The sequence below is a fragment of the Mesoplodon mirus genome (assembly GCF_964341445.2).
Source record: "Mesoplodon mirus genome assembly, chromosome: 7".
Lineage (NCBI taxonomy): Eukaryota > Metazoa > Chordata > Mammalia > Artiodactyla > Ziphiidae > Mesoplodon > Mesoplodon mirus.
The window spans coordinates 101,693,976-101,713,131 of NC_138983.1; the positions used below are offsets into that span (position 1 = coordinate 101,693,976).

At 46.6% G+C, this 19,156-nt stretch overlaps 1 protein-coding gene and 1 pseudogene across 2 annotated transcripts in view; both read right to left on the reverse strand.

Annotated features, from left to right (window-relative positions):
* Positions 1-19,156, reverse strand: part of LOC309808912 (centrosomal protein of 78 kDa-like) — an 823,590-nt pseudogene that overhangs the window by 568,560 nt on the left and 235,874 nt on the right. The gene's annotated exons all lie outside the window — the stretch shown is intronic.
* LOC309808096 (forkhead-associated domain-containing protein 1-like) overlaps positions 1-19,156 on the reverse strand; it is a gene marked incomplete at both ends in the record, with an annotated part of 79,049 nt that overhangs the window by 39,118 nt on the left and 20,775 nt on the right. Inside the window, one exon of the mRNA XM_082628097.1 lies at positions 3,717-3,987. Coding sequence (XP_082484223.1) covers positions 3,717-3,987 — 271 coding nt within the window. The remainder of the gene's footprint in view (positions 1-3,716; positions 3,988-19,156) is intronic.

Below are 19,156 nucleotides of genomic sequence, written 5' to 3' on the forward strand. Positions count from 1 at the left end.
GACCCATCCTGGAGGTGGGTCCTGCAGCCCCAGACAAGCCTCCAGAGGACCACGGCCCAGCCACCACCATTACTGCAACCTGATGAAGAATCCTGAGCAAGAATCCCCCAGCTAAGCCATTCCCAACTTCCTGCCTCAGAGAAGCTATGAGATAATAAATGTTTACTGTTGTTTTAGGCCATTACATCCTGCAGTAATTTGTTATGCAACAATAAGTAGCAAATACAGGTTTGGGCACCAGGAGTGGTGCAAAATTTAACAAAAACCCTACGATGTGGAGTGGTTTGGGATGGAACAGTGGCCAGAAGCTGGAGGACTTTGGCCAAGAGTCTTTGAGAAAGCCTCAATAGTCTTAGTAGAAGCTCTGATGGCCTTTGAGGAGGCAGTGAGGGAAGGGTTCCAGGAAAGTGAGGAAAATGTTACTGTGGTTAAGGGATCCTTGTTAGGTGGTGGCAGGAGGTTTCCTAACACGTTGCCTGTGGTCATGAGGAAGGTAGAAAATGTTTGTGATGAGGCTGAATGGTCTAGCTAAAGAGAGTTCCAGAAAGAGTCTTGGAAGGTGCTGCCTGGTTACTTCTTGCTACTTATAGTGAAATGTGAAGGGGAGAGACAGTTAAAGGAAGGGCTGTTAAACCAGGGCAATGCTCTGGGCTTGAAAATTCCCCGCCTCTCCACGTGGCAAATGAAATGTAAGAAACAGGTTCTGGGCAAAGATCAAATCAAGGGCGCTCTCAAGAAAACACAGTCTAGAGAAGAAGCTGAGGGTGTGGTTGTAAAATCCTTTGTTAAGAATACAGATCCAGGGCAGTATCCAAGAGAACCCTTCGGTCCAAGAACTGGGCTTCTAAGAAGCTTCGGTTCTTTGTCAGTCTTTGCAGAAGCCCATGGTGGAAGGGCTTGTGTCCAAAAATATCTCTGGGCGTGGGTTTTGCCTAATAGGATGAACCCCAATAAGAAGCACTGCCAACTCAGACTGACAGAGACCCACAAAAGTCAAAGAAGCGTCTGGACCCCCAAGCTTCTACAGGCAGGAAGCAGGCTATAAAACTATGCAGCCACATCCATGGGACACCTTTCATAGGAAAGGGAGGACGACTCAGAAGGCGGAACTCAGGGACCTGGGGGCAGAGCCCAGAGCCCTGGAAAGTCATTTCTGGGCAAGAGTTGGACTGAAGCCCAATCAAGGAACTGCCGATATTTTCCCAGCTGGACTTCAGAACTGCTTTGGGCCAGGGACTCCTGTGTGTTTCCTGTTTTTCTTCTTTTGGAACAAGAGGAGTGTATGTAGCAGTGATGCTATGTCTGTCCCACCAATATGTGCTGGGTGTGTGAGGGACAGACCCTTTGTTCAGAGGTCTTCAGATTTCTGGAAGTAGTACTTGATGAGCTGAACATAAGGTACTACACCCATGAGCCCCATCTGTACCTGGACTTGATTTAGACGAGATTCTGGAATTTGAGCCGATGCTGTTACTGGGGTGAGATTTTGGGGGGCCTCAGGAGAGAGGAGGAGGAGTGTGAATCATTGAGGACCCGAGGGCAGGCTGTGGTAGCCGGCCTCCAAGATAACTGCTGAAAATCCCCGCCTCCTGGTCTTCAGGCCCGTGTGTAGTCTTCTCCCACACTGGAGGGTGACGCCCTGTGTAACCAGCAGGATATTGCAGCAATGACAGAGCATGACTTCTGAGGCTTAGTCACAAGAGATGTTGCCACTTCCATCTTGTCCTCCAGGATCACTTGCTCAGGAGGAGCAGCTGCCGTGTCATGGGAATGCTCGAGCCACTCTCTGGGGAGGCCCATGTGGTGAGGAGCTGGGGCCTCCTGCTGACAGCCATGTGAGCACGCCATCTTGGAAGTGGATCCTGCGGCCCAGGTCAAGCCTTCAGATGACTGCAGCCTTACGAGGGACCCTGAGCCACAGCCGTCCTGCTAAGCTGCTGCCAAATTCCTGACCCACAGAAACCGTATAGATGATAACACATGTTTGATTTTTGCTTTAGGCTGCTACGTTTGGGGAGAATTCGTTATGCAATCATGATAACTAATACACATTGTGTGTTCATTTTACATGAAGGAGACAAAAAATGTTGAATTCTAGTTAATGGTATATGTGCTAAAACATTTAGGGGGAGGACTACAGATGTGTGCTATTTATTTTGAAATGCATCCAAAAGATAAGATGGATTAATGCAGGACAAGAAGGGTGGATAGACAGAAATGAAATAAAGAGTACAGCAAAGTGTTAGGGGTAGAATTAGGAGGAGAGCTGCTCTCTAAAATTCTTTTTGCTTTGCTGTATGTTTGAAAGTTTTCACATTAAAATGCTGGGGGGAAATGGCTGAGTAATTTCTTAACTTGGGTGGTAGGTACATGAGCGTTCCTTAGATGATGATGATGATGATGTAAACTGCAGAGATAACTTTCATTTGCTCCTTAGTCTGTATGCTTCAGAATAATAACTATTATTTGAATGGCTGAGGGAAGTGACTAGGTGAGTGGTCTTGAGTGAGACCAGGGAAGGGTGTGGAGGCATCGAGAGACCTGGGGACTCAGAGGGGTCTGGGGCTGGGACGCAGAAAACAGAGAATGGGACCTTCACACCAGTGGCCACAGAAGAAACCTGGGAATCATGCCAGGGACTAACTCGACCCAGCTACTCTGCCCGTAAGGCTGGAAAGGCCAAGAGGATGGTGACAGACAGGAAGTCTCCTCCCCAAATGCCATGAGGCCTTTTGGGGGGGAGGGGGGGAGAAGGAAACCCTGATGGCTGTGTGTCCCCAAAGTGACCAGGCTGTGAGTGACAGTCACTGAGATAACCAGCCTTAAATTTGACTGAAAAGCGTTAGATTAGATTAGATTGAATACATAACCTCCGGAGAAGTAATTTTCTCAATAAGCCTCAGTCTCCTCTTACCTGTAAAATGGTAATAAAATATTTAAAAACCTCCTAAGGCAAGAGGGATTTCAGTTACCAATATGTCTGTACATCTGAGTCGAAGTATATAAATTTAGATTCTGATACACATTCATATATATTCATATATACGTACAAACACACACACACACACACTCACCACAGAGGTACTGACGTGTGCAGATGGGCAGAGCACAGTCTTGGAGGAGTTTGTACCAAAAAGTCAACAGGGAGAATTCTGGTGATAAGGGTGACAGCTTATCTTTTACTGTTTTCTAACTTTCTGCTTTCCCCAATTTTTTCACAATTGATTATGTTCTACTTCAGAACCAGAGAACATAAGCGAAAGCCAGAGAAAGACAAATAACATACTATATTGCTTATATGTGGAATCTAAAAAAAGGTACAAATGAACTTATCTACAAAACAGAGATAGAGTTACAGATGTAGAAAATAAACTTATGGTTACCGGGAATAAGAGGGGGGAGGGATAAATTGGAAGAGAGGGATTGACATACACAATACTATACATAAAAGAGATAACTAAGAAGGACCTACTGGATAGCACAGGGAACTCTCCTCAATACTCTGTAATGGTCTATATGGGAAAAGAATCTAAAAAAGAATGGATACATGTATATGTTTAACAGATTCAGTGTGCTGCATACCTGAAACTAACACAACACTGTAAATCAACTGCGCCTCAATAAAAATTTTTTAAAAAAGGGGAAAGCAGAAACTGAGACCCATCCTCCTAGCAAAAGCCCCTCCCCTAAGCCGCCAAGGAAGCGCCCATGAGTACCTTGCCTGATGATGGGAACGCTGTGGGCGGCTCTGTCCACCACGAAGGAGAACAGCTTCTCGCTGGCACTCACGGGCCGCCTGTGGGAGGCTGGTGGGACCATGGGGGCCTCGGGGGACCCCTGCGACCAGCTCCTCTGCACTGGCGCTGTCCAGATGCCCGGGTAGAAGGGGGTCTGTGTTGGTGAGGGTGACTGGTTCAGTTGCTGGGTGGCCCAAGGTGGCTGTGGCCTTGGCCAAGGTGCTGGGCCCCTCACCCATGGGAAGGAGACCTGCAGGGGCAGACAAGAGGGTCAGGGGAGGTTACGAGCAGCTGGGGTGGTCTTCACCTTTCTGTCCCGGCGACATAACTGCTGCCCTAGATTTCGGCGTATAAGTCACTTCTCCCAGGAAGCCCTCCCAGACTCTCCCCAAATTTGGGATGGTGGTCCCCACCATGGGTCACCTTGCACACTATCGCACCACCATTTATTGGGTGCAGCCTTCGTGCCAGGCACCCAGTCAAGAGATTCACATGCATTACCTCATTTAATACCCCTGATGCTCTGTGATGAGCCCGAGGCTGAGCAAGACATAGTGACTTTCCCAGGATCACAGATTTGGCAGTGAGCGTCTGAGCTGGTACAACGCCACCTCTGAGCTCTGAGAGGCTGACAGCTTTTTGTCTACCTTGCTCAGCACCGTATCCTCAGCTCGTAGAATAAACCCTTGGCACATACACAGTAGGTCCTTAAATACTGGTTGAAAGAATGAATGAACACATCTCCGAGATTCAAGCCCAGCTCTCCAGGACACACACATCCACACTGTGTGTCTCCCTGGCACTCCCATTCCACCTGTTCCCCGAAGCCGAGAGCTCTGGGGTGGCAGGCACCCCAACTGGCTCGCACCCCAACTGGCTCATTAACCTGTGATCCTCAACATATGCCACATCTGATTCGTGGCAGACGCTCTATAAATATCTATTGAGGGAACCTTTTTTCATCTGATCCAGCGGAAGATGTCTGTAGCTACTTTCATTAGAGAGCACATCAAAATCCATCTACACCGGGAGAAGCAAATGCTGAGAGGTGCTGACACCTGGCTTTGTGTTGGTTAATGCTGTTGTGGCCATCCCTCCCTGAGCCTAGTGGTTAAACCGTGACATCGTGAATGCTACCATTTATTGTAATTACTCACCGATTTCTCACCATAGCCCTGAAGGGGAGGAGCTCTCCTTATTCCTAGCTTACAAATGAGGCTTGGAGAGGTTAAGGACTTCACCAAGCTCAGGTGGTGGTGGAGAGGGTGGTGGGACTGGGGTTCTGGAAAGCTCTTTCCCTCTCTGTCTCTCTCTCCCTCCTCTGCCCCGCCCCCAGTCTCTTGGCAGAAAAAAACACACTTTTCAAGGAAGAAGCTAAGTTCAAAGGTTTGCCGCCTGTGGCGGTCACGTTTCTCTTTCTGCAGACTGCAGACACATAATGAGAAACAGGACAGAATGCTTCTGAAATAGGAGCACTGGCAGACAGAACTTCCTATAGCTCCAGCTGGATTGTATTCAAGAGGAAGGTTCTCCACTCACTCAGGTTCCCAAACCAGTCTTTTAGCTACAGTCTTTCCCAGCCAAGTCAAGAATCCGGTGAATTCCCCTGAAGACTTTTTTGGAGTCAGGGAGAACACTGTTCGGGAAAATCAAACTCCAATTGCCTGGCGACCCCTGCCCAGCATTTATGATGACACTGGCCCCGTTGAAACCTGTTTCAGGAACGGACTTGGCAGTGTTCCAGAACTCTGTTACCTTATATGAAGATCCGAATTTCTCTCCACTGTGGGCACCTCGGTCTCCACCTAAGCTTTCTTCCTTTCTCTCCTTTCAGAAGCTGAGGTGTCCTGCTCCTGCCTTGCACTCACTTCTCCATCCATCCGATCCCTTCCCGTCCTCTCCTCTGGGGCTGTCTTGCCTCAATCATTCCTACAACCTTTCCTCATCGATTTAATAAAGATTTATCGAATGAAAGGGCTGAAGGTGGGAAGGGGGAAATTTGAATATGTTTTACCCCCGCCTGATAGAAAACAAATCGAGAGACCACGGGTAGTGTGGAGGAATCCCCTTTTGTGCTGGGATGCTCAGGTAGATGTGCCTCACTGCCCACTAACTGCCAGGGTGCTGAAGGGAGTGGTCATATCTCATGCCTCAAGTGGTTCACTGCCGTAGTGGACAGGCCGCAACCCACCTGGCTCTTCTGGAAATTCCAGGAATCTCCCTCCCAATCTGTCGGCCCATTGCTGTGGGTGGGGCTAAGCAATCAACCAATCACACTCCCTGGACATACTGATTGGTTCAGTGGTGGGGCAAGTGATCCAATCAGAGCCAAGGAGACCCAAGAAGACTTGGCTGGACACCAGGATCTGGAGTGACCTGGTGGGACTTCAGAATGCAGCCAGCATGAGGGAGTGGAGCCCAGACATGGAGAGAGGGAAGCTGTTTATTTATTTTTCAAATTGTGGTAAATAACCTGCAACATAAAATTTATCATCTTAGCCATTTTAAAGTATACAGTTCAGTGGTGTTATGTATAGTCACATTTCTGTGAGATGGATCTCCAGAACTTTTTCGTCTTGCAAAACGTAAACTCTATTAACCATTAGACAACAACTCCCCATTCCCTCCGCCACCCAGCCCGTGGTGACCAACATTCTGTCTCTATGAATTGGACTACTCTAAGTACCAAGTACCTCAAATAAGTGAAATCACATGGTACTTGTCTTTTTGTGACTGGCGTATTTCACTTAGCATAATGCCCTCAAGGTTCATCCATGTTGTAACATGTCAAAATTTCCTTCTTTTTATTTTATTTTATTTTTTTTATGATAGGTGGGCCTCTCACTGCTGTGGCCTCTGCCGTTGTGGAGCACAGGCTCCGGACACGCAGGCTCAGCGGCCATGGCTCACGGGCCCAGCTGCTCCGCAGCATGTGGGATCCTCCCGGACTGGGGCACGAACCCGTGTCCCCTGCATCGGCAGGTGGACTCTCAACCACTGCGCCACCAGGGAAGACCTTCCTTCATTTTTAAGGCTAAATAATATTCCATTTATTTATATAGTTTAGAGTGTATTTTGTTTATTCATTAAGCGTCATGGGCACTTGTGTGGTTTCTACCTCTTGGCTATTATAACTATGCTGCTGTGAACATGGTGGGGAAAATAAGGAAGCTGGTTTTGAGCCCTGCCTGGGGTGCTACCCTGAAGTGTTCCATCCCTGAGGCCGGCTAGAGCTGGTTTCTGTCGCTTGCAGCACATAGAGCCCGAACGATAGGGCCCCTAGGGGGAAGGAGCCAAAGATGTATAAACGCAGCAGAGACTCCAAGGTCTTCGGGGTTAAAAATTAAAAAAATAAAGTTTTGGTTTTTTCTTCTTCTCTGAAGCGTGTTGGTTGAGGGTAGCTTTAGTTGGATGGTTAAAGTTGGTTTTCTCTAGTTTGCTGGCTTGCTTTATCAGAGGGAAGGTCAAGGTTTTGGGCTGTACAGGAAGCATGGGGTCAAGGTCAGTTATCAACAAGTCTGTTTGTATTATTTATTTATTTTAGATTTAATTCGGTTTATTTTTGGCTGTGTTGGGTTTTCGTTGCTACGTGCAGGGTTTCTTAGTTACGGCGAGCGGGGGGCTCTTCGTTGTGGTGGGCAGGCTTCTCCTTGTGGTGGCTTCTCTTGTTTCGGAGTGTGGGCTCTAGGCGCATGGGCTGCAGTAGCTAGGGTACATGGGCTCAGCAGTTGTGGCACGTGGGCTCTAGAGCGCAGGCTCAGTAGTTGCGGCGCATGGGCTTAGTTCCTCCGCGACATGTGGGATCTTCCCAGACCAGGGCTCGAACCTGTGTCCCCTGCGCTGGCAGGTGGATTCTTATCCACTGTGTCACCAGGGAAGTCTTCAAGTCTGTTTTTAGAAACTTTAGTTTAAAAATACACGCTAATGCCTTTTCTCTTTCTTTGTGTCTGTTCTCTGACCATATGGTATGTTGCCATGGTTGGGTTTTTTGTTTTGTTTTTGATGTAGCGTATGTTATACTCCTCATTTCTTTTCCATACTACCTTTAAAATAGCAGGTTGGGGCTTCCCTGGTGGTGCAGTGGTTGAGAGTCCACCTGCCGATGTAGGGAACACGGGTTCGTGCCCCGGTCCGGGAAGATCCCACATGCCACAGAGCGGCTAGGCCCGTGAGACATGGCCGCTGAACCTGCGCGTCTGGAGCCTGTGCTCCGCAACGGGAGAGGCCACAACAGTGAGAGGCCCGTGTACCGAAAAAAAAAAAAAAAGCAGGTTGTCAACCACCTGGATTAACCATGACCACATCCACGGCTGAATTTATATTAGCTTTAATAAACACATGTCAATGATTTACTCAAGAAGTCACTATCCATTTTCTTTCAAATTATCTATTTGTTCTTTGTGTTATTTCCCCAATATCTGCTTCTAACCCTGAAAAGAGTATAAGTTGAACGGGACACCCTAAAAAAAATTCGAAGTAGTTTGCACATCGAGTGCCTACAGTACACATGAATTCTGCCAGGAAGCCCTGGAGCCTGCAGAGAAGGTGGAAACTTAGACCTTGCCCTTGGAGAGCTTGCTATGTGCTCTGCCATTTGTAAGTAATTGTGGACAATACAACGGCTATGAGCCACTGTGTAGAGAAGCCACAGATGTGCCACAGACTGTGCTGGGCACTTAATGCATGTGGTCTCATCTGATCTCCAGAATAATCTTGCAGGAGGCATTTTACCCCTCATTGTGTGGATTAAGAAACTGAAGCTCAGAGAGGTTAAATGACTTGCCCAAAGTCTCACGGCCAGGAGGTGGTGACACAATTTGACTCCAATACCTGTGCTCTTAGGACTTCTAGGTTACTCGAAGTCATGATTTATTACCTGCTTTCCATACTCACAAACGGATCTTAGACGATTGGTTAGTGAATGATAGGATATTTTCCAAGTTAAAAAAAGGAAATGAACATTAGATGGTGTGAAAAAACACAAGACATCGCATGGGCTACTTAGAAATGGGATTTTCTAGGAACACTGACAACTGTCTTATGGAAGTGTTATTCTTTCTGGTACATGCCACGCCCTGGAAGCAGCTCAGAGGACCCCAGCTTCCATCTGGGAAGACCTGTGGTATGTTTACTGCTGTACCAGAGGAGTGCTGGGGCCAGCTGGTACCCGCCCACGAGAACCGATTGTTAAATGTCCAGGAATTTTGCCAACTGGTTGATAAACACAGCCATTAATAAGAATTAACTTACATAAATTTACAATTAAATTATATCACAAACAATTGGTATACAAACTTAAAAGTCACCCCTTCCTAATTATTTTACTCTATTTTATTATTACCTATGCTCTTGAGGTTATTTCACTCTACTATATGTTTCTGTTGGAAATGTTACATAGTAATGTGTTACCACACCTCTCTTTCCTTCTCTGTATTCAGGGATGTGTCATTGGGAGCTGGAAATTGACCGTGGAGTGCGTATTACACCATAGAAATCAGGAAATGTTATAAATGAGGGCTTGGTTTTTAAAAAGTTTTATAAATAGGTTTAATAATGGTGGTTCATGTAGAGCTTGATTTTGTTTGTTTGTTTGTTTTGTTGATTGCCTAGACTTAAGACGGTAATGGAGAAAATGTTAACAATGCAGATTATACAAAAGCACGTTGTGTCTTAGCCGTTATGTTATGAATAGAGCAAAAAATTGGGGAAACGTTCTTCCAGTATTTAAAAATTATTATTTGATGCAGCAACAAAGTCACTCATGTCACTGATGAACATGTGAAGTTCTAACGTCTTTCTTTTTTCACTTGTATTATTCATAAATCCAAAATATCCAAAAATACCCACGAGTGCTCAGGTTGGGAACTCTCTCATTCGTCAACTGCAATGAGAAATTGGCTATGGATACAAGAGTTCACCTAAAGTCAATGAAAGCATTCTGTGAGACTCAGCTGGCTATACAGAATTTACGAGAAAGAGTACTGTATATTTTGTTACATGGATAGACTGTGCTACACATTCTTTATATCAGTAAACCTTATGCTATGCATCCATGTACTTTACTTTTTCCAGAGAGCTGGTCATTAAATATTTACCAGCCAATTGCTGGCTGTGCTGGCACCCAGCAGAGTGCCTGCTACTCATGGTAGGTGTTCGCTGACTGAGCTGAACAGTTGGCAAATGGAGTGTAAATAAAAAGCACTTTGATTCTGGGGCTGGGATGGGGAAAACACCTGCTAAGCCTGGTGCATCTTGTAACAGCAGAGAGTAAGCAAGTGCCCAAAACGAAAAGGTGGGGAGATGCTCAAGGACACAGCAAGCAATCTGAAAGAGCTCCCAGTGGCCAAGGCTGGAAGAATTTGAGCGAAGAAATATTTAATGAGTATTGGATTATAATTCAAGGCGTAAAATCAGTATACATGGATCCATACTGACATAGATACATTAGTGAGTAAATACATAAAGGAGGGAGAAGAGACCGGCTTCCTTACAGAAGAATTTAACATACATAGATGTGGAGCTTAATTCCCATGGTCTGGAAGGGCCTGGGGGGTAGGGGTGATGGTGGCGAGCAAGCACACTGACCCCAGCATGGAGGAGCCATGGACCTGGAAAGACAGAATGGAGACTAGAAAACATGGCCAGTAGATCTCAGAAGCCAGGAGAGGGTGCTACTTGGTGCCAGGACAAATGGCCTTTATCTCAACAGCTACCGGGGTGTCACCGTAATTCAAGACGGGTAATAATTCTATGTCCCCAAGAAAAGGGTAAATCACGTACGGGGCTTCAGTGTGAGAAATCAGGGTTATACATTTAGAACACAGAACCGCCAAGTTATACATTATTTTTAGGTTTTGGAACTTAAAAGAATTAAGTCCCTTTGAGCTGTTCAGAAAAGCCATTCGTTTGGGGTTTTCCCAGCTGTGTTAAAGGAGATCTGGCCCATCTAATTTTCCCATTTTCTTGTAAATCTTCAATCTTACGGTTTTTCCTTTCCTTTCAAGTTCTAATCAGCTTCCTGGTCAGTCCATAAAATGGGAAATAGAATCTAATGAGAAAACAGCCGGATTTTTGCAAATAGCTTTTGCTACCCCTAAACTTGGCCTGCTTCAATTCAGTCTTGCCAGATAGAGAGACGGAATGAATGAATGAATGAATGATCATCAACTAAGTTCAGAGAAGGAGCAACGTAGTTCTGATTTGGTAACAAAGGGTGTGGTCTGCCAGAGGAAGCAGGACGCGGCCCGGTTCCTGGCCGAGTCTGGGTTCTGTCTCAGCAGGATGCTAAGGGTTCAGCCCGCGCTCCCGTCTCCACCTCCCCCGATGTCATCTGCATCGCCTGTAGACATCTGGTGACAACACAGCCTCAGGGGTCCTTTTGTGTGAGTTTCTGCTGCAGAGGTCGAGACTGAGGCTGTCTGCTGCCCCGTGCCCTCCACTTCACTGTTCTCGGGAAATCGCCTTTGATATAAAACACCCAGCCTCAGGAGTTCTCATCACATAAGTAAGTCCCCACAGGACCTGTAAGAGCACAGGGTAGAGGAAATCCTACAAGGTCAGGTAGGAGATGACAAAGCTTGACCAGAAAGAGGCTTTGTTCTGAAGGGCACCATACTCTCTGGTCATTCACTCAGTTGCCGGCTTCTCAACCCCCGGTACAGTAAAGCCACATCCTCCTCAACAACGGGCCCTATTCAGAGGTCCCAGGAACGTGGAAACACCACCCTTCTTGGGGATGGACAACTAAGGCCCCGACTCTGAGCTTCTCATCACACCAGTCACCACAGGAGAGAAATGAGCAACTCTGCTTCTTGGAGACTGGCCTGGGACCTTTCCAATGGAAAAGTGGATTATTCATCATTTTCCTCCCCCCAGATCCCTAGTGGCAAATCCTGTTAGGAAGGCTCCACTTAGGCAATAGGAATGCTTCCTAATGTCATGGACATCTTCTTTGTTTTTGCCTCCGCCACATCCATTTCTTCCATCTTCTGGATGGGCACCTTAATTTTTTTGCAGGGAAGACACCCTTTCCCTGACAATCCTGAGTCCATAGAACTCTGACCCTTCCACCCCAGGGGTGAGACCATAACCCAGGCCTGGCCAATCAGAGCATTCCTGGCCCCTGGCCTCAGTGATTGCTTCAGGGGAAGCCACGTGATCCAAGCCACTGTCAATGAAGATGCTGGCTCTATCCCTGGAACTGCTACTTTGTAGGATGCTGGGGCTGCCGGTGGCCACTTTCCTACAGGTGAGGCAAGAGTCTGTCTGAGATTGGGAAGCTAACAGGGAAGAAAGAGTCAGATTCCTGACCATGATTTGGGCGCCTGGATCCAGCTGGGCCTAAGCTGCAGCTTTTGGCCTTTTCAGTTCCATGAGCTTTTTTTTTTTTTTTTTTTTGCCTAGGCTAGTTTTAGTTGGTTTTCTGATACTTGCAAACAATCAAATTTCCTGGACAGTATGCTTATTGAGACTTTAGCATAAGCATCACTATGTACTCAGAGTGAAAGTTGTTTTAAAGGTTATGACATGCTCAAATAAAACCCACCAGACTGTTATCATGCACCAAATTTACCTTTCAACTTATAAAAGTAAAGCAGCATCTCCAGAGAAGAATGATTTAAGACCAAGGAACCAATCATAAGACAAGTAGTAAAACGCTGCTTAGAGAAACTTTGATAGATAAATAGTTCTCTAGCTACAGCAGGCTTCAGACTACAAACCCCAAATTTCTGCTTCAAAAGTGACTCAGGGAAGACATTCCATAGTTTCATTTATTTCGTTTTTTGGCCTCGCCGTGCACTTGTGGGATCTTAGTTACCTGACCGGGAATTGAACCCAGGCCCTCAGCAGTGAGAGCACTGAGAGCACTGAGTCCTAACCACTGGACCAGCAGGGAATTCCCAACAGTCCACAGTTTTAAAAGAAAACTTTCCAGTTGAAGAAACAGGTAAAATTTATAATATGCATCTGTTGTATATATAATATGTTAATGTCTAGTACATTTATCAGATCCATGTCAATGTAATTATATTATTACTATATTTGCAAATGCATATATATGTGTATGTATATTTAGAACCACATATTTCCAGCTCTTTTTTAAAGAGGTATTGAAAAGACTGTTCAAAATTTAGTTTTCCAGCTTGTCTGTTTTTTCTTATTCCTCAGTAAACTTAAGCAATTAACCAGCACATTTCCTGGCACACAGTAAGGCTCAATCTGAGTGAGTTCTTTCTCCCCAGCTCCCCCCTCTATTTTAAGTTCTTCTTTTAGAAACCAAGTCAAATGAAAGAGGCAGGACTGCATAGTGTTACAGGCAGAGGCTGGTCAACGTTTTCTGTAGAGCCAGACAGTAAGCATTTCCAGCCCTGTGGGCCATAGGATCTGACCAGCTTACTCTGCCATTGTAGCCGACAACACAGGCAATACTGAAATGAATGGGATGGCTGTGTTCCCAGGAAACTTTACAGAAACAGGCGATGGCCCGCACTTGGCCCTGGGCCATAACGTGCCGACCTCGGGTTAAGACCTTGGGATCCGGCGTCACACAGACTCTGGTCCGGTTCCCGGCTCTGCTCCGTCTCTGGGACCCTGACGAGTGTGTCATTTTTGTGCCTTGTCTGTAAGACACAGGGATACCAACAGCCATTTCTTAGTCTGTGAGAAGTGGGTGAGATAGTGCACGTGAAATGCTGGGAACACTTCCTGGTCCATAATAAATGAGCATAAAACATTAGCCACCAGGTGTGATCACCATCGTCAAAAAAGGAGAAGAAAGGGCGCAACTGAATTTGTCCAGGAACGGCAGCAATATCCCTGGTAAAGAGTTAGTGGGTGGACTTCCCTGGGGGCGCAGTGGTTAAGAATCCGCCTGCCAATGCAGGGGACAGGGATTCGAGCCCTGGTCCAGGAAGATCCCACATGCCGCGGAGCAACTAAGCCCATGGGCCACAACTACTGAGCCTGTGCTCTAGAGCCCGCGAGCCACAACTACTGAGCCCGCGTGCCACAACTACTGAAGCCCACGCACCTAGAGCCCATGCTCCGCAACAAGAGAAGCCACCGCAAAGAGAAACTCGCGCACTGCAAAGAAGGGTAGCCCCCGCTCGCCGCAACTAGAGAAAGCCCGCGCGCATCAACGAAGACCCAACGCAGCCAAAAATAAATAAAGAAAATAAAGAAAAATAATTAAAGAAAAAAAGTTAGTGGAGCCAGGGACTTCCCTGGCCGTCCAGTGGTTAAGACTCCATGCTTCCAATGCAGGGGCTGCAGGTTTGATCCCCGGTTGAGGAACTAAGATCCTGCATTGGTGTAGCCAAAAAAAAAGTTAGTGGAGCCAAACAAGCAAGGAAGCCAGATAACTGAAAATGCAGTTTCTCCTATTATCAGTGGCTTTCGTTTTTACCCACATAATGAATCATCCCCTGTCAGCGTGTGAAATTGCAGGTTGGACTGGGAAATGCAAGACCTTCATTAACCGCTGGGCAGTGAAGGACCTGCCTGGGCTTTCACGGCCCCACGATGCTTCGTGCTATTAGGAAAAGGCTCCAAGGGACTCAGGAGAGCCGGCTTTTAATCCTGCCTCTGGATCTATATGATTGATGCCTAACCTTGGGGAAGTCACTGAAACTCTCTGAGCCTCAGTTTATGCCATGATAGGGGTGGTCCCAGGGACCTCTATAAAAACAACTGAAGGGGGAAAGGGGACCTGGGATTAATGAGTAGCTCCTTGGCAGAAATCGGAAATTGAAGCTCAGAAAGGTAAAGCCAGTTGCAGCTGGCATTTCAACTTGGGTCCATCCAACTCCAAAGCCCTTGCTTTCTGGATTGTGTTCTGCAGAGCTTCCCCATTAAAGCAGCAAGGAATATTGGCCGACAGAGGGCGCTCTTCTCGCAAGACAGGACGTCATGACATTGCAGGGACAGAAGACAGTATCCAGGAGCCACGGGGGAGAGTCTGGCTGGACTGGGAACAGGGCAGAGCAGGCTACAGGGAAGGCCAGACACAGGCAGTCATGGGGATGGGGGCTGCCGACAAGGAGTTGTCAACCCCCTCATGGAACAACTCGGCACGTCATTTGTGGCGCCTGGCTTCCTTTTTCATTCTGGCCATTTCCATCCGTTTTGCCGTATTTCAGAACAGAGAAAGACATGATTGATACATACGGGTGACGTGGGTTTCCTTACTCAGCTGCCTTGTAAGAACGGCGCCCCTGTGACTAGCACAGCTTGTTTCCACACCTCCTTTCCCAGAGCTCAGAAAGCACGAGTAAAGGCAACAACCAACAAAACCCACAACACGGCAGCACACCTGACTCTGGGACTTCAATTTCCCACGCCTGGTGCCAAGACTCTATGGGATTAATCAATGGTTGCTTCAGGGCATTGCAGATGGCCCTGCGGGTTATGTCCTGCACAGTTTCAGTGGGCGCCATCCACATGGACTACGTTGTGAATGGTGACCCTGGAGTTGTGCAATATGGCAGCCCTAGGTTATACTTTGATGAGAGAGCTATAATTTACAAAGTGTGGTCCTGGGGGCTTCCGTGGTGGCGCAGTGGTTGAGAGTCCACCTGCCGATGCAGGGGACACGGGTTTGGGCCCCGGTCCGGGAAGATCCCACATGCCGCGAGGCGGCTGGGCCTGTGAGCCATGGTCAATGAGCCTGCACGTCCGGAGCCTGTGCTCTGCAACGGGAGAAGCCACAACAGTGAGACGCCCGCGACCACAAAAAAAAAAAAAAAAAGGATGGTCCTGGGCACAACCTGGCTGCCAATGCACTTTGTCAAACAAGAGTTTTTCTTTATATTTTTCCATCTTGTATGTTATTCTATGGGTAATTTATCTGCAAATGTATTTATCTGCTAGCGGGGGCAGGTCTTGGGAGGTTTCCCTGTCCAAAAGGACACTTACAAAGGAGGCATCTTGGCTGCTCCATGCTGGTTTGCTTGACTCTAAAGCTGAGGGTTATCATGTGCTTATTAGGTGCCAGACGCTGGACTAAGCAATTTACGCACTTTGCCCACTTAATACCACAGTCACTCAAGGTGGTAGGAACTATTGTTACAGGAGTGGGGACCGAGGCCCTGAGAGGTAGATGATTTGTGCACGTCCAGTATAAAAGCCGGTCAAGAGCAGGGCTGGGACGGCGCTGGAGTCAGCCTGACCTCAGGGCACGTGCTCTAACCACTGTGACATCTGCAAACACATCTGGATTCCTAAGCGCCCCGCACCTCACCCCCTCCCCCAGTAAAATGCTGTCACACCCTCCTCTGTTGGTTAGGGTCACCACAACACCTGAACTAAATGCTTTCATTTGGGAACTCTTTGTCGGGAGAAGAACAGTTCTCATCATACTTAATCTGTATGATATCAGGGCAGTCCTCCATGGAAACTCCATCCAAGGAGGAAACACAGCGCCCTCACCAGGGACCCCAAAATCAATTGGAAACAAGAATATGCCGGAAGCAAGAGGGCCACGAATTTTTTAGAAAAACTGGGCTTCAAAATATTTGATGAGAGATGCTCTTCAATACCTCTCCCTTTTCCCCTCTTCCTTTCTCTTCTTTTAAATAGCCAGCAGGTTGGGGTCATCAGGAAGTGGAATTTGTAGGAAGGTGTCAGGCAGTCCACAGGCTGCCCTCACACGGACGCTGCAAAGGACCCCTCCATGAATATGAGCATCATGGATGGAAGCTTCTCAAGCTGGGGACGCCCCGGCAGAGAGCACTTTTGAGAAGATGGGGCTGTGGAGAGTCCTGCAAAGTGCCCTGGGCACAGGCCAGGGGAACACTTGTGCAGCTGCCTGCAGTCAACCGAGGAATGAAGCAAGGTGCAAGTGCGTGTAGGAATAAGAATTGAAAAAATCCGTGCATATTCGAGTGACCATGAGAGTATGCTTTCCTCGGTGTGAAAACCAGTCAAGGCTACTGCTCCAGCTAGCATCAGACTAAATGGTTTTCTCCCCTCCTTTTTCCACAAGTGGGGGTAGTGTTTAATTTGCACTGACAAGCTGTGTGGCCCTGGGGAAATTACTTAACCTCTCTAAGTTTCGGATTCCTTGTCTGTCAAATGGGGATCATGGGAGAACCCATCTCATAGGTTGCTATGAGCGTGAAATAAGGGAGAGCAGGTGAATTGCTTAGCACAGTGCTGTTCACGTCAGTGATTCCTCCTGCTGCTCTCCTGGTTTCTCTTCTTACAAAGCATCTTCTTCCGTCTTATCTACTCAAGGTTAGAGGTCGTCATCACTTTTTCCCACAATTATATAAGAAGCACCTTGTAAAATAAAGTCCCCATTCCATAGTTGTACACCCGTGTGCATAACAAACTTACTCAAAATGGCCAAAAAGTGGAAGCAACCCAAGTGGCCATGGATGGATGAACAGGTAAACAAAATGTGGTGAATCCATACAATGAAATATTCAACTGGAATGAACCATGAGGATATCATACTAAGTGAAATAAGATGGTCACAAAAGGACAAACAATGTAAGATTCCATTTATATGAGGAACCTAGAATAGTCCAATTCACAGACACAGAAAGCATGGTGGGAGGGGAGGAAGGAAGCAGGGGGTTTGATGTGATGGGCTTAGAGTTTCAGTTTGGGAAGATGAACAAAGTTCTGAAGATGGATGGGGGTGATGGCTGCACAACAGTGTGAATAGATTTAATGCCACTGTGAACTGTACACTGAAACATGGTTAAGATGGTAAATTTTATGTGTATTTTACCATAATTTTGAAAATTAAAAGTTAAAAACAAACCCCAAAATGAAATACCTCCAAGGTTTCTCCGAGGTTTGGGGTGATAGAAATGGAGGAAAATGTTCTGAGAGCAGGTTGTGGTGATGGCTGCACAACTCCATCAATATATTCAAATTGATTGAATTGGACACTTCAAATGGGTGAAGTTTCTGTTATGTAAATTGTACTTCAGTGAAGCTGTTAAGAGCAAGCAAGCAAACAAACACATGCTGTGATCCGGAGGAAACTTTGGAGGATGAAGGAGCTGTTCACTGTCTTGATTGTGGCTATGGTTTCACAGGTGTACCCATATGTCAAAGCCCATCCACTTACAGACTTTAAACATGTGCTGTTTATTGCATGTCAATTATATCTTAATAAAGCTGTGTTTTAAAAAGGCAGAAGAGTATTCCATATATAACGAACTCCTTATAATATATTAAACTCCTTAGAATATATTAAACAATATAATTTATTAAACAATGCCCCCTTTGGATGGAAATTTAGGTTTCAAATTTTATGCCCCTATCAATAATATTTCAATAAATATCTTTGTAGGAAAAAAGAAGAAAAAAATGCAGATATTGTTTGCTGCTCCCCGTCTTCTTCTCCCCACGGGCAAGCCACAAAGTCAGAATTTCCCAGGGAGGGGGCCTGGGAACCTGTAATTTTACTGAACATTCCTGAAAATTTCTTGGAATCAGACATGTTGGGGCACATTGAATCAAACTTCATGAACTTGGATTTTCAGGCTTGGGAGTGTGAAATCCCCTTTTCTTTGATCCCTAAAAAATTCTGTAAGTGTTCCATACAAATGATTCTAAATTCCCAGGCCCTACTCCCAGGGAGGATGTGTATGGTTGCCAGATTTCGCATAAATAAAGAAATGAATAAGTCAATATATAATAAACTATAGGGTGTCCGTTAAATCTGAAGCTCAGATAAACACCAAATAATTTTTTTAGCATAAGTGGTTCCTTGCAATAGTTGGGCCACACCTGTACATAACAATGATTTGTTGCTTCTCTGAAATTCAGATTTCACTGCGTGTCCTGTATTTCATCTGGGAATCCTAAGTATGAGTCCTCAGGCCTGGGGTGAAGCCCACATCTGCACTGTGGGTCTGCTCCCCACGTGCTTCTGACGAGGGGGATCCTTAGAACCCATGTTGAGAACCCCTGATCAGGTCAACACCTTCTGGGTCAGGAGCCCCTCCTCAGGGCGGCCAGTGGATCCCAGTGCATCCCACAAGTGAGCACACTTTAATGTTGGCCCAAGGAGGAAAAGGGGGCTGAGAAGCAGCAGGAGAAAACTGTCCCAGGTTTTCAAAGCCAAACGTGGTGGATGCGGTGTCACGGGCCCTGCAGCCTGAGGGACGGTGCTCATCTTCTCTGAGTGGGTATTTAGGGCTGCCTAGTGGACCCACACCCCAGGATTCTGTCTAGATTCTCTAAACTTTATTTATTTATACCCAGCCTCGTCCCCGAAAGGACTTTAAGCCTCGGAGGTCTCAGTCCATGCAGGGTTCTTGGTGCTGGGAAGTGAGGTTAACACGCCGTCTCTCTGGGACACACACGACAGGTATTAATTTTGTGCTCACCACGAATGGGCATTATTCTGGGAGTTTACAATGATAACCATCTCATTTAGCCCTCGAGATAAGCCTGCAAGG